The 17,060-nt window shown below is 32.0% G+C and overlaps 1 protein-coding gene across 1 annotated transcript; it reads left to right on the forward strand.

The window, feature by feature from the left end:
• The first annotated feature begins 43 nt into the window (after positions 1-43).
• On the forward strand, positions 44-16,665 carry LOC102801737 (glycosyltransferase 1 domain-containing protein 1-like). The gene is made up of 9 exons (XM_085491380.1): positions 44-436; positions 5,225-5,373; positions 8,080-8,185; positions 8,914-8,965; positions 9,763-9,799; positions 10,790-10,936; positions 11,063-11,156; positions 13,249-13,369; positions 15,301-16,665. The coding sequence occupies exons 1-9, from the start codon at positions 369-371 to the stop codon at positions 15,547-15,549; spliced, it is 1,023 nt and encodes a 340-aa protein (XP_085347506.1). The 5' UTR covers positions 44-368; the 3' UTR covers positions 15,550-16,665.
• The last annotated feature ends 395 nt before the right edge of the window (positions 16,666-17,060 follow it).

Here is a 17,060-nt window from a genome sequence, read left to right on the forward strand (position 1 = left end):
GAATTGTCAACTAAGACAATCAATCCGGAAGTGTCATACCAAATTGGTCCGTGAAATTCAGTTTTGATGTCAACATTAGCAGAAAGTAGTCAACCAGCCATTGAATGTCGATAGCCCGACACACATTTCCGGTAAGATTACGGGAATATAAATTCTTCTAGGGCATTGGTTCTGGTTGAGAACCGGTTCGGTATATGTCACTGCTGTGACATAAAAAGCGCATCACCACCGGCAGAATTGAGTTTATACCGTACAGTCAGACAACCATAGATAAGATTTCCTAGTGACTCGTGTTATGGTGCTGCTCCATACGTTGAAAGGAAATAAACACTGTTATTGAAGATTGACCTCGGTGTAAAAGTTAGGTCATGCGACTGTTAATAACTGCTCCGTTGCAGGTTGCCACTGGAAACGAATCGTCAGCTAAACGACTTAAGTAAGTGTATATATATATATTACATTTGTATTCACCTAAATTGAATTTCTTTCAATAGGGTTATTATAAAGAATTATCTTATCTTATATTGTTACGTATGTGACACTCCTGGTACACACTGAGTGAAGTACAACAAGATAACACGATCCAGTGAACAAATGAAACGAAGCAAACAAGTATTTTGATGAGTAAAATTGGTTTTTCTACACAATTTAATGTAAAATATTTCTCTGTCTCCATTGTAAAGTTATTATAGCCAGTCATTGATTGTGTATATTGGGTGCGTATTGTACAAACTTTATATTTTGTATTAATTTTTAAGCTGCTACCAACTTGTTATCTGCTTTTTAAGGTTTAATAATTATAAGTGAATATGACTATTATAAAAATAATAATAACTTTATTACGCAATTTAACCATCTGTGGGTTTAGTAAGGTAAAAAATGATTACAAAGACAAATAAAATAAGACAAACTAAAATTAAAATACACTGAAATTCAACAAAAGAAAGAAATGAAAATTTAAAAATCACTGAAAAATTGATTAAACATCAGCCAGTTTCTCCCAGACGACTGTTACATATTTAACTTTAGAAAATTGTATTTTTTAAATAATATGATAAAGCCATATTATTTCCCATTATTTTCACAAAGCTTTCCATTCTGTTCAACTCATTAATTTTTATTTTAAAATACTTCAAGACATGTTTTCTCCCTACTTTCTCCCATAGAAATTGCAATCTAAGATGAAATGCATTTCATCTTCAATTTTATCTGAATTGCATTTTTTCAAGTTCTTTCATTTTTGGTTTACTCTTTCTTCCTAATTCAATTTCAAGGTTGTGGTCACTCAGTCTGAAATTTGCTAAAACTCTACGTTGACTGAAGTTTTTCATTTCTTTTAGATAGTTTTCCAACAACAACTTGTAAACTTTGTTTTTACAACATTGGTTAGTTGATTAATATTGTTGATCTTGTAAGTTTCTTTTATTTTAGACATATTAAGTTATTTTCTCCAAAAATTGTTTTTATTTGAGTAATCCAGGCAGAATTATTTTGTATTTTCTTTATTGCACATCTTAATATGTGATTTTCAGGAAGCAAATTTATTCTGTACCAGTATTTAACCTTTGAAACCATTGCATTTATTTTTACTGGTAATCTACCTAGTTCACCCCTTATACCAACTGATGGTGTAAATTTAATAACACCAAGAATAAATCGATAATAATTATTACAAACTTGCTCTAAGTTATTTGTGTCATTTGTTAGTTCACCTGCCCAAAGTTCTGACTCGTACATTAGAATGGGTGTAACCAACTGATCAAATAATTGTAAACACAATGAAGTTGAAATCATTTTATGACTCAGTATAATTTGTCTAATGGCAAATAATGTCTTCATTGCTTTATTTTTTAGCATACAATGCTTTGTTTTAAATTTTCCATTCGGAGTGAATATCATACCCAAATAGCAGAACTCCTTGACTGGTGTTATGTTTTTACCATCTATAATAAAAGTTTGGTTTTTCAGTACTTGTTACTTGTGCTGAATATCATCACTTTGGTTTTCTTAACATTAATCACATCAAGATTCCAGGTTTTACAATAGTCTGCTAATTTATTCAGACAATTTTGTAAACCCTCTGAAGACTGCGAAAACAAAACAAAACAAGATCGTCTGTATTAAAATTATGCGTTTTCGTCAATTCTATAAATAAAACAATAAATTGTACTGGTGGTACCTGCTATTTTGGCACACAACAGAAAATAACAAGTTGTGTCAGAGTGGTCCCTTTCGAACTGACATGTGCTCTGACAGGAAATAAACAATTTTGTTTATGAAACATACGTTTGTTTGCCATGTGCCAACAATTTGTAGCAATATTCTGTAGATAGAGGAACTGTGACCTAACCTCCTATGAAAGCTGATCACATATATGAAGTGAAAGGCAGAATATTATTTATTAGAAATGGTTTGACATTGTTTTTTGTTGACAATTTTATTTAAACAGTTCTCAAGTAGTTGATTGATGCATGTTGTGGTCCTTGCATGTCCATGGTTTACATCCTGGGATTAAACACCAAGAAAGGAATTTACCTGCACAAGTAGAGTTGAATAGAAGCTCATGTCAAACATGAATATGACTAATGAACTAAAGAACTACAACAAAATAAATAAGACAATTCATCCAAAATTGTACTACTATATGTCCTCAGAAATTTTATGGAGCTTGCACAATCAGGGGTAATATTGTTCATTTTAAATAATTTTTATGTTTTATGATATGAAAGCATTCAACTTTATCAAATAATATTATATACAGTGTAGTAAAATTGCATTTTTAAAAATTAATTACCAGACCACGAGGCATGTATGTTTTCATTTTCACCAGCCTGACTAAAAAGTTACCTTGGGTGTATGGTAGTGCATTACTGGTAATTATAAACACTGGACTGTGTGGGTTCAGGAATCCCGTAATGTACACTGTTATTAGCATATTGTTCTCTATATGTATATTTTGTCAATATCAAATGTACTTTTATCAGTTTAGAGTGAGTGTGATTACTGTAAAATACTTTATTTTAGCTGGAACTAATTTTCGCTGAAAAGATATTTTGGGTGTTTTGTAATGGAATTTAATTTTTCACTGATTTTTGACGAGTTGAATTTAAAATATAAGAAAAAAGGTATATTTGCTCGATTTCATTTTGACTGAACCATTCCCTCAGCGAAAATAGCGAAAATTAATTCATAGCGAAAATAAAGTATTCTACAGTAAAACAACCTGACTCGTAATATAATATATATGACTTAATTGTTTATAAAAACAATATAAATATTCGTACAGGTTCACTTGTACTACCGGGTATTACAAAACCTAAAATGCTACACCTGTCAGCACAGTGATGGCATGTAAAATACATTGTTTACATAAAATTCAATATATGTGGTACATGTATATTTAGTGGATAAAGCAATATGAATAAAGGGCCAAGTATTTTTGTGCATGTAAAATAGTATGGGGTTGTTACAATAATACTGCAAAGTATGCTTGAATGCATGGATCATATTGACCAACATGTAGCGAAGGTTGGTGTGTGTTACCATACTGCCTGAGTGCATAGTTTGCGGTATCCTCGTGATAACTTGATTATTATCTTTTCCCTGCTTGTAGTAATAATTTAATGAGAGATACATGTACCAGAACGAAATGGCAAAGAAGAGCATTTCACGCTGTACGAAAGTTTGCATTCAGTAACAGAATTCAATTTCCCTCACACACTGACACTACTGTGTCTGAAGTACTGTGGAATACTTTATTTTTGCTGGAATTAATTTTCGCTGAAATAGCTTTTTGGGCGTTTTGCTTGGAATTTATTTTCACTGATTTTTAATGAGTTTAATGTGAAATATAGAAAAAAAAGTATATTCACTGGATTTTATTTTCACGGAATCATCCCTTCAGAAAAAATAGCGAAAATAAATTCCAAGCGAAAATAAAGTATTCTACAGTAATTGTGTTTGATTACAACGCACAATTTCATCTGTACACTATTTGGCACTAATGTACAGCAATTTACAGATGGGTAAATTCTATTACTGTAGAATACTTAATAATTTTCGCTGGAATTAATTTTCGCTGAAAAGGCCTTTTAGGTGTTTTGTATGGAATTTATTTTCACTGATTTTGAAAAGTTGAATGTAAAATATGCGAAAAAGGATATATTTGCTGGATTATATCTTCACTGAATCATTCTTTCAGCTAAAAATAGCGAAAATTAATTTGAAGCGAAAATATTGTATTTTACAGTATTAGTTTTACATTGGGATCAGTGCATACTAAATACCTAATTTGCACACAGGAGTACTTTCTTTTTTCGAGACATGACCCAAATGATTAAATTTAAGGAGAGGTATTTATACTGTTGCCATGTAAGCAGGATAAATAAAAGTCAGAGAATAATTAAGATGCATATTTTAGATAATTTATATGAATTTTGCATATGTGTTCCTATATATAGCTTAATGGATACGCATGCAAGGCCAACGCAATGAAATATTATACACAATTGCTCTCAAAATTTTGAAAGTTTTTCTTTTGTTTTATAGTTTTATCCTTTCATGCTACAATCTGTTATTATAAATTACTTTATAAATTTAAATGTCTCCACTGTTTTAATTTTTCACACGTGTATGGACACAAATCAAATTTTTAAATTAGATTATTAAATCTGGCTTTTTCATCCATAGAAATATTCCCAGTTGGACAGCTATAATTTTACCATATGTTTTAATTTTTCTAATGTTCTAAAAAAAAACATATGGTATACTGGTATTGCAAATATTGTGTGCTTAATCTATAAAGATTGTTAGAATATCCTGTTTAACAGTTCACTAATAAATTGGGTCAGTATGTAAATATAAATCTTTAAAAAAATCTTGGACTTTGACACTTTTGACAAGAACTAGCTATTTAATATGTTCACCATTATTGGCTTTAATGTTCATATGGCAATTATATAATAATACAATTTCCATGGAAATTATTGATCCAATTTTATTTCAGTCATTTATCAAATCCCTTGAACACAACAGGTGACTTATTTATTAAATCATCCCAGTTGTTAATCTGTGTCATAGTTGATATGGGTCCCATGCATTGTTTACACAAATCAACTATACATGTGGTGACAACTATACATGTAAACTTATTGTTATTATAGAGTGCAAAATTTCAAATGATCGTACTAGTCTTTAAATTTCCAGTGTTTTTTTAAATTGACAGAAAATACTTTGAAGAAGTGAACATAAAATGTTGGCTTAAGGATTGCAATGAGTTTGATAGCAGTATTGTGTTCAATAGATATGTGACACAGAATGACATCACAGCAGTCTTAGCAGTACATGCATACAGAGGAGGAAGATTATTAAAAGGTAAATACATACAAACAATAATTTTATGTAACATCTCTAGGAATTTGAATGTTTGACATGTTGGTGTACTTGCATTACTAATGTTTCGAGGAAAAAAATACAGATATACATGTATACTTCCGAGGACATACACACCTTCTGAGTACCTTTTTCATAGTCCAAATAATCATAGATTGTTCATAGACAAACAATCTTTCATTAGCAGCTATCAGAGAATACCTATGCCAAAAATCACCATCGTGGAGCAGCTGGGAGTCGAGATCAACTCTCTAGACTAACCCTAAATATCTATGTTTACTTAAAGGGGAGCAGAGGTGTGGCTTTTGACACTCAGTACATGAAATCTGAGATCTATGAATGAATTCTGTCGATAAAAACAACTTGTATGTGCTGCGAAATGCCCTAAATATTGGGTATAAAACAGGCTGTGAAGCAGACGACAAACGTCCGCTTTTCCTGGTGTCATTTGGCCTCTAGAGGGCCAGTCAAATGATGTCATCAGTGAACACTGATAATTGAACCCGTTCATGCTAGTACGTTAATCCCATAGAAATGCTACTATGAAAGACCTTGTTAACTGACTACTTAAAAGTTGAAACATGGCGAGGTGTTGTGTTATGAATGCCATAACGATTCATGTTAAGTTTCTTGAAATGCCAAATAAAAAATCACGTTGTTGGTTGCAAGAAATCAGCAGAAGAACTAACCTGAAAATGAAGACACGTACAGCGTTCTGGCTATAGTAAACAGTGAGTGAATAAATATTGTACGATTATTAAATGAGAAATATGCTAATATCACTTGATAATAGTTAATTCGATAATTAATCTTTTTTGCGTAGCTTAGGTTTAGTAAAGGGGAAGGTATGGTACAATTATATTAATAATATAATTGTACCATACCTTCCCCCTTTACTAAACCCTAAGCTTCGCAAACATTTCTATGTTCAGTCATGGGATATTCAACTTTTATTTACCGGGTAATTAAACACCATTAAAACGCAAACCTATATAGGAACATGTTTTAATCAAGTTCATATCGCAACTACCAGTATATTATAAGTTAATTCAATGAAGTCCTCGGAACATATTGCAATACAAGTATGTGTGTGTGTATGTGTGGCTGTGTATGTGAATGTGTGTGTGTGTGTTCGTCTTTTCCACTGATATCTCAAGAACCATACATCAGTTTTTGATGAAACTTGATGCATAGATGCTATGGGCTGTAAATGCAATGATTTGATTAGGTTCTGATTAAAATCGGCGCATATTAATTATCTAATTTGTGACTTTTCCATGGATAAATTCATAAACCACTTGTTTGTCGCATACGACTTATTTACCACTTCCGTGTCACTGAGAATGTTCTAGAACCATACTGTGTCTTGGTGGAATATTCTAGATTTTTTTTTAGAAACTGGTTGAATAGGTAATAGAACACTGTAGGAGGCAATAGAAGGTAATGGAACATTCTAGAAATTTATAGTAAATTCCAGACTCATTATGTATGCTGATGTAATGGTCTATTTATAGACAGTGTGGGTATATATAGGGGAGTTGTTCAGCACCGAGTTCAGATCGGAGATCTCGTTGAATTGTGTTGGAGTTTAAGTATCTAGTTATTGGAGTAGTGGAGTTTTACCGCGTTATTGTACTTGATGTCTGCAGAGTATAATTATACCAGTACCAGTTGAAACCTCATCTGTTGGCTCCGTGTTCGTATTTTATCATCGCCGCCAGGGAAGTCTTTATGTTACTGTTGCCATTTTGGTATTTGAACCATTACACCAGTACTAAACCAATTACGGTAATATTGCGTTGCGTGTGACATTGTTGAATTTTAATGAAACATGGTACACAGATGCTCTGGGACAATGTGCAGACCTGATAATACATAATGATTAGTAAATATGTAGCTTTCCACTGATATCTCAGATACTAATCACATTACAATGAAACTTGGCACATAAAACATCATAGGACAATGCACCTGATAAGTGTTTGGCTAATATTGTTGTATCGTTATACGTGATGTTTAAAAAATTATTTTCTATGCTATGCAAAGACGAAACCTGAATTGTGATACGAGTTTTCTTGATTAGCCCTCATATGTGTAAATATATACTTTATATCTGATTTTTACTTAAAGGCCGGTGGCCTATGTACTTGAATAAACCTATTATTATTAATATTGATGCATATTAATTACCCAATTTGCATAATTATTAGTTGATTTTTGGTATTTCCATCAGTATCTCAAATACTAATCATCACATTACAATGAAACTTGGTACATTGATGGTCTGTGATGTTCAGATTAAAGTCTGTGCATATTAATTTCCTGATTTGCATAATAATTAGTCAGTTTTTAGCTTTTCCATCAATATCTCAAGTACTTATAATCTTATTTCAATGAATTTTGGTACAATACTCTTAAGACAATGCAAAGTTTTGGGTTTATATACATCCATAATAATTACCTAATTTGCATAATAACTTACTTTTTGGATTTCCATCGTTTTTTTTTTTTAAATTAATCATCACATTATAATGAAACTTTGTACAAATGTGCCCTGGAATATTACCCAGTTGTAATCAGAAGTCATTTAGAACAAAAAAAACACTCTTTCTACATGTCGAAAGTGCATTTTGTTTTCTTTAAATACAGTATCGTCTAACATTGATATTTTCTTATTTGAATCTGTAGATTGTTCTGTACCATATGGTTTAGTCCTAGGTGGAACCGATGTCAATGAACTTTACAAAGATGATGACAAACTGGTTGTCATGACATTAGCTGTCACAAATGCAAGGTAACTGCTAGTTTCTTTTTTGAGCAAATATTCTTACACTTAATAATGAAGTCTCACCCCAAGATGATAGTTTTTGGTTAATTGGTGTTTTTCAAAAAAACAAATAATGTAATGTTTCAAATTTCAATGATTTTGAGCACATCACTTGTTTTTTACGTTTATCAGCATCTTTGAAACAAAATGACATTTACCGGTACAACTTCTTCTTGAAAAGTAGCAGCCCAATTGAGTTTTTTGACATGTACATCAATTTTTGTAACAATTAAATATATTGGTTAGATAAAGTTAGGTTGGTATGTTTATAACAGCCAGAACAAAACTTCTTTGTCTACTACAATGTTCTTGTAAGACAGTGCATGGAGCTAATTTGACAAGTGGGTCACTCTTTCTGAACTGTAAATAACTTATTTTATGCATACGTTTTCTTTAAATGGTTTTGAATGCATATCTCAGATTTAAAAAAGTTTGTGAACAATTGTACCTGAGCTCCAGATCTTCCATACATAAAATATGAATAAGTTAAATTTATTTTTGAAAAATGTGAGGCTTACAAATAAATTGTCATATTTCATGAATATAGTAGATAAACAATATGAAACTCTAGTTGACGTGAAGCTGAATTGCTGCTGTATCAAAATGAAGCAAAACTTCTTTGATCTCTATACTGCATTAATGGGCATTTCTTAGAAATTCAAGTGCTAATAATTTTGAATTCTTTTTTTTAATAGATTTATAATAGGATTTAGTAAACCTATGTATCAACAAGCTGTATGGCTTTGGGTAAGTTTTATTCCATACTGTAAACAGTGGAATTATTATTTATATGGAATTAAGTTCTGATTATTTTAGGTTAAAATTAATTACATGTTAATTACATTTCAGCTTTTCCACTGATATCTCAATACCTGATTATTGCATTTCAATGAAACTGGGGACATAGATGCTGGTGAACAATGCACCTTATAGTTTTGGGAATGAAATCCATGCATACTAATTACCTAATTTGCACAATAATTAACAAATGTTTCAGCTTATCCACCTGTAACTTAAAGAGTCAACTATTGCATTCCAATGATACATGTAACATAGATCCTGAGAACAATGCACACGATTTGGAACATGAGTGCCCGGGGTACTCCATAAGTTTTTTAAGTTTTTGGTTAAAATCTGACATGCATGTATTAGCATTTTTTAGCTTTTCCATATATACAAAATTTGATACATAAATGCTAATCCACTGCAAACCATGTATTTATTTTGTTTCAATATAAATTTTCTGTGAGTAATATAAACTTCATTACTGTGGATCACATTGTGCCATTCAAGTAGAAGACTTATACACGACTTTAGACTCCAGGCCATATTTCAAATTTTGAAATAATTTTAAATAGTGTATTCCCTATTTTTACTTCATATATGCCTTCCAATTCTCTCAGCACACAGAAGATCTTTCTAAGTTTTCTTTGATTATATTATGAAAACAGATATTTTAAGTACTAGTATATTAACCGGTATATACCGGTATACTATAATAAATGCATCTGTATGTTAATGATTGTTCATTGTTCTCTCAACAGCCTGATATTGCATGCAAACTTTGGGTACAACCACAAGGTGAGAATACATGGTGGAATCTTATACATTACAGTACCCCCTTAAGTGTGAACTGGTGTCACGGCCTGCCTATGGGGTTCCAGGTCATTTTTGTACTGTTACGTGATCGTCTTTTATTTTATTTTACCCATAAACCAAAAAGCACAATACAATACAGTATAGTACAATACAGCAAAATAAGGTATGATACAATACACAATATGGACAATACAATGTAACAATATATGATACAATACAATGCATATAGATGTCATATGTTTGCTATAATAAATTACAATGAACAGCACTATAAATTACCCAGAATTCTCTGATTTGAAATATTGGACATTGATTTCTCTATTATGCGGTCTGCTGTAATTGTTTTTCTGCTGTAGTATTTAGTATTTTACAGTGTGACCAGAATGTCAAATTTAGTTTATTCTTGTGAAAGACAATTTATAGAGTTATTAAAATTCTTTTAATTTTTTAGTTTTATTTACTGTTGACAAAGAACACTAGCAAAATATCAAAGTATTCAACCATTTGGATAAAAGATAAAATGAGAAAGATTTTGATAAAAAAAATGTACATTTGCAGAAAGCATGGTATCCACAGATAGCTGTCTACTGGTGACATTTACCAAACTATTAACAACCCATATATGTTATTACAAACCACATGCAATGCAGTATAAGATTCATTACAAGATAAATAAATGAACACAGCTAATTGTAAATCAGCACAGACTAGTTTAGAATAGAATAGAATAGAATAGAATAGAATAGAATAGAATAGAATAGAATAGAATAGAATAGGATAAAATAGAATAGAATAGAATAGAATAGAAATTGAATAGAATAGAATAGAAATAGAAGAATAGAATAGAATAGAATAGAATAATTAGACTACAAAATAAAAGAATAGAATAGAATATGTCTTAGAATAACTGATATACCAGTAGTGATATAATGTGTTGTATATTTCAATAAATACAATGTGTTTTTTTTACAGGAGTTATTACTACACCATCAGCTTCATTTAATTTCAAATATCATGTACATGAACACTGTGATGTCTCATATGATAGTCATATTTTTTTATTGGTTGCCGGTATTAGACCTGTCAAAGATCCTCTCTATATTGTACAAGCGTTTTCTGGTAAAATGACATTTCAATTTTTCAATTAAAATTAGTTTGTTTGTTTGTTAATTTGTCATTCATTAATCATTTGTAAAATTTGCAGCTGTATTATTTTTCTTATTGTAATTATGTTGACCTCTACAGAATGGTATTTGAAAGACAGTAATATTCACCTGGTCATTGTTGGGCCAGAAATAGACAAAGAATTGACCAAGACTGTGAAGGGGACTGTTGCCAAGTAAGAACATTAGATGTTATTTATTTTTGGTTTGATTGTGTGCAAAGCACAAATGAAAGGAAATGTTGTACTGATGTCTGTCTGGCTGTCTGTCTGTCTCTGTCTGTTTGTCCGTCTTTCTGTGTCAAATCTTGTTCCACTTATATTATAGGGGCCATGTAGACTGAATTGATATGAAAGTTGGAACCCAGCTAATATATCATGAATACCAGACCTGATTAGATATTAGTATTAATTTGCATATTAATCAGTTTTAGCACATGCATTGTTATTCTCTGCATCCGATCTATTTGTAAAAAGGCATTGAAACTTGGTACATGAGTGCCGTTTATGTAGATCAAAAACTAATAACAGCTTCTTATTTAGCTGTGCATATTAATTAGCAAATTTCCATACTAAATAACTGTTTTCACTACCGGTAATGTTTATTCTGTGTCATATAACAAGATTTCTTCCAATTATCTATATCACTTAATTTATAGTGTAGTTTTATCACAAGCAAAATATAATATAAACAGTACTCTTCTTACAGACATAAAGCTGATGCCAAAGAATCTAATAATAGTTTTTAATTAGCTAATTTACATACTGTAAAATGACTAATTTTCACTGGGTTTAAATTTCACTGATTTACCATTTCAGGCATATTCAGTGGGTTTTAAATTCACAGTTTTATCATTTAGATAATGTGTTCTATGCTGAATTTCACATATTCGCTGGGTTTTAATTTAGCACATTTTCCAGTCAGCGAAATAAGCTAAATTAAAACCCAGTGAATAATTAACCCTTTTACAGTATTGTTTTCATCATGTTTTATTTGTATTGTAACTAAATGCACACTGTTTGTGTAGATATTAATTCGTCAAGTAACATACTATTTAAATGTTTTCAGCTAGATTATTCTGTATCATAGAAATACAAAAATGTAGTTTGCTTAAAAGACTTTGTACCCACTTTAATATATAACTGGCATTTAGTTGAATGTCTTTAAACTGTAAAACCATTTATTTTCACAATTTTTATGTTTTGAGCAGAGAAACAATGATCGAGCTGTATTATTATTATTATTACTATTATACATTTTCACATTTAGTGAATTTTAATAACTAAAAACCAATGAATAGTTAATTAAGAGTACTAATTAACTACCTTCAGCATATTTATTTTATATATTCACCAATACTGTTTTTTTAGTTTTATTACTGATTGATTTGTGAATTTTAATTCACAAATTTGCATATTAAGTACTGTAAGAAAAATAATTATTCACTGGGTTTTAATTTTGCTTATTTCACTGAGTGGAAAATGCGATAAATTAAAACCCAGTGAATATGTAAAATTTAGCCTAAAACACATTATCTAAATGTTAAAAATATGAAATGGTAAATTAGCGAAATTTAAACCCAGTGTAAAATTAATCATTCTACATAATTTATTTCCACACAAACAGCATGCAATTCTAGTTACAATCCATCTTCACTAGCCAAAGTCTAAGTTTATTCGGCCAAGCCTCTAAACAGACCTTGGCGGAACGACCATCAAATATGCGTATTCTAACAGCACCCCAGTAGTCAGTTGTTGCTAATCATTGTCCAATCAGTTTGCATGTTACAAATCTCTCTTTGGCATTTCATTAAACAAAATGCTGGCGCCCATGAATCGTGATATTTGTGATGATAAAATTGCGAAAGTTTTCTGTGTTGGTGCCCTCAAGCCTCATCAGGTACAGGCAATCAACGCAGTTTTGTGTGGGAAGGATGTCTTCATAGCAACAAAAACAGGAAGTGGAAAATCCCGTTGCTACTAATTTGGTACGTCCAAGCCGGTTGGGCGCCTTGTTTTGAGGCGCGCCCAATCAGATCTCACTGCTTAAGATATGCAATTCGCCTATGCGATATGTTATCGTGTAGAGGCCTATAGGTCGAAGACACGGGACCGTGCAATTCGGAAGATGGTTACAATCCAATGGAACCTTTTTTTTTGGTAGTCCATTTTTTGCAGCCCCTTCTATTCTGTAGTCCATTCATTGCTTCCAAATATAATAAATTCTCACATAAAGACATAAAGTGGTCAAAATGTTTCTTACCTGTAGGTTAGCTGGTGTTTCCATATTGCCAGTCTTATCTTTATTCGACATGCATGCAGCTATCAGAGATTCTTTTGCCTTGGTGAATTCATCTCTCAGTGAAGGAATGTCTGCTGCTATACTAGAGGTACAGTATAACATTGCTATAAAACATAGCACAACTATAGAAACCTTGCCCCTTAATGTTACACATTCCAACATGCATGCGGCTATCAGAGATTCTTTTGCCTTGGTGAATTCATCTCTCAGCGAAGGAATGTCTGCTGCTATACTAGAGGTACAGTATAACATTGCTATAAAACATAGCACAACTATAAAAACCTTGCCCTTTATGTTACACATTCCGACATGCATGCAGCTATCAGAGATTCTTTTGCCTTGGTGAATTCATCTCTCAGTGAAGGAATGTCTGCTGCTATACTAGAGGTACAGTATAACATTGCTATAAAACATAGCACAACTAAAGAAACCTTGCCCTTTATGTTACACATTCCAACATGCATGCAGCTATCAGAGATTCTTTAGCCTTGGTGAATTCATCTCTCAGTGAAGGAATGTCTGCTGCTATACTAGAGGTACAGTATAACATTGCTATAAAACATAGCACAACTATAAAAACCTTGCCCTTTATGTTACACATTCCGACATGCATGCAGCTATCAGAGATTCTTTTGCCTTGGTGAATTCATCTCTCAGTGAAGGAATGTCTGCTGCTATACTAGAGGTACAGTATAACATTGCTATAAAACATAGCACAACTATAGAAACCTTGCCCTTTATGTTACACATTCTGACATGCATGCAGCTATCAGAGATTCTTTTGCCTTGGTGAATTCATCTCTCAGTGAAGGAATGTCTGCTGCTATACTAGAGGTACAGTATAACATTGCTATAAAACATAGCACAACTATAAAAACCTTGCCCTTTATGTTACACATTCCGACATGCATGCAGCTATCAGGGATTCTTTTGCCTTGGTGAATTCATCTGTCAGTGAAGGAATGTCTGCTCCTATACTAGAGGTACAGTATAACATTGCTATAAAACATAGCACAACTATAAAAACCTTGCCCTTTATGTTACACATTCCGACATGCATGCAGCTATCAGGGATTCTTTTGCCTTGGTGAATTCATCTCTCAGTGAAGGAATGTCTGCTGCTATACTAGAGGTACAGTATAACATTGCTATAAAACATAGCACAACTATAGAAACCTTGCCCTTTATGTTACACATTCCGACATGCATGCAGCTATCAGAGATTCTTTTGCCTTGGTGAATTCATCTCTCAGTGAAGGAATGTCTGCTGCTATACTATAGGTACAGTATAACATTGCAATAAAACATAGCACAACTATAGAAACCTTGCCCTTTATGTTACACATTCCAAGATGCATGCAGCTATCAGAGATTCTTTTGCCTTGGTGAATTCATCTCTCAGTAAAGGAATGTCTGCTGCTATACTAGAGGTACAGTATAAAATCAATTTTGTCTGCGTGTGTGCTATTTCCAGTGACTTCATGTATTAACTCTTCTGTGATTTTTTTGCTGGGCTAATTTCACTCAAACTTGGCAGGCACTCGAGTTAGGTGGTAAAATCTGAAAAAATTCCTGGCCCACTATTGCCATGGCAACAGCCAAAAAATGATTTTTGAATAGCTTCGCACCAAACGTACCTCAGGCTCCTCCTACAAATCCTGGATTAAAGACCCCGGACACCTACCCAACTTGAGTGTGGGCACAAGGCTCAGCAGCTTTTTAACTCTTTTGTGATTTCTTTGGCTGGGCCGCTTTTGTTCATACTTGGTAGGCAGGTCATATTTTCACTCTAGTTGGGTGGTAAAATTGGGAAAAAATTCTGGTCCACTGTTGCATGGCAATGGCCAACATTGTTACAATGTATCAACGTCCAACAAAGCTTTGAATGAACTGTAAATACTGAGTTCTATCAAAGAATCTGGAAATTACAATTGCAAAACAATAAAACATAATAATTATTATACCAGCTGAATATGTTCTGGTAATAAAGTGAAGTAACTATTCTTTTTCTTGATGCAGGCTATGGATTTAGGTGTGCCAGTTATTGTGAGGGACATTCCAGGTAATGCATCTATATGTAAACACAACGAGACTGGTCTTTTGTACAACACTCCCGATGACTTTGTTATGCAGTCAAAAAGACTTCTAGGCTGCAAAACCTTACAGCGAAGCTTGACCAAAAATGCGAAAGTGTATATAAGACAGGAACATGGTGTGTTGAAGGAAAAAGAAAATTATACAAAATTGATAAATTCATTATTACTGTAAGAATGCAGCAGTGAACATCAAGATATTTAAACAGTGAGTCCCAGTCAGACTATCTCGAACAAACTCCCTATACATGTGGCTAAAAGATTAAGTTCCGTCCATATGTGTGTGCTTATAAATTACCCCAGCATAAATCCTATTTACACATTTTGTTTTTGAAGATTACTGGATTCAAGATGGCTGACTGGCATTCATTTTCTTCCTAGCAACCAACTGTATCAGTATAGACTAGATATTTATTATCTATGCACATATTGACCAATGATGGCAGACTGATATAATCATTTTGTTTTTAAAAATCAAAAGTGTCAAGAATACACTAGACTATGCAAATTCATAATATGCTTTTTTTTGGTGAGTACATACACATGTACCATACATTCCAGATTTTAGTAAGTGACAATTAATCATTATAGAGATCTATCAATCTGATTAAAATCTGAAGTATTGTACAGCGTGTATTTTATTTTATATATATCTATTTTACTATTTGTTTTTGTTATTTTGTGTTACATACTTTGTGATTCAGTATTATTTTAACTATTGCCAAAATTCTTATCCTGCCAGCAAATAATTAATAAATTAAAATAAAGTAAAGAACATGTATAATAAAAATAAATAATTAAAAACAAATTAAAAAAAACAAAAAACATTTTAATCAGATTGACTATCTATTTACCAACATGGTATATATTCTCAATCAAATTGAAATCTGATGCAAGAATTTCCTCAGTCATTTTTACTGGAGTGTTAGTCATTGCTGTTACTCTGTCTGTTTCACTGATATCTCCATGACCTATAACCTATAATGCACAGCTTTCTTTGATTTACATTGTTATGCAATATACCGACCGGTACATGTAATCATTTACAAAGTAAGTGAAAAATGTTTGTGTGTGAAATTCATCTATTTTATATAATATGCTCTATTCAGTTGGTGTACTTTGATACATCATTTTAATATACGATGTATAATGAATACAGTTTGTGTGAAAATTGTATATTTTATATAATGTGCTCTATTCAGTTGGTGTGCGCAGGCGTGCATTTGAGACATCATTTGATGTGTACTTAATGAATACAGCTTGTGTTAATAAAAAATATGTGTTAACTTAATGAGTTAGCTCTGTCATTACTTTTCTGCTTATGGGGGTGTATCTGCTTTTTATTTGTCACGTAGTGTTCATTAATTTTTAATATTGTTTAACAATATGAATGCCAATTTTTTTGAACTAGTCAGTTTGAACCAAATTCAAATTTTCCACTACTGAGCATGTTTATTGCACATGCAATGCATTATGGGAGAGAAGTTCCCATTGTATATGGGTAATAGAAAAATAATACTAGAAACTTAGTCAAGTTTTTGAGATATTAGGACTCGTATCAATAATAACCTTTTTATCTTGTGCCACCAAGCAAAATATATATGAAGTAATCTCATCATAGAAAGTATGACAAAATTTGACTATTTTCCATAACATTTCAAAATCTTCAAAACATGACATATACTC

The sequence above is a fragment of the Saccoglossus kowalevskii genome, chromosome 16 (assembly GCF_978046115.1).
Source record: "Saccoglossus kowalevskii chromosome 16, keSacKowa6.1, whole genome shotgun sequence".
Lineage (NCBI taxonomy): Eukaryota > Metazoa > Hemichordata > Enteropneusta > Harrimaniidae > Saccoglossus > Saccoglossus kowalevskii.

Coding starts and splice junctions, on each gene's coding strand:
- LOC102801737 (XM_085491380.1), top strand. CDS start 369: ATGCGACTGTTAATAACTGCTCCGTTGCAGGTTGCCACTGGAAACGAA. Junction 437..5,224: donor TCGTCAGCTAAACGACTTAA/GTAAGTGTATAT, acceptor TTAAATTGACAG/AAAATACTTTGAAGAAGTGA. Junction 8,186..8,913: donor TTAGCTGTCACAAATGCAAG/GTAACTGCTAGT, acceptor TTTTTTTAATAG/ATTTATAATAGGATTTAGTA.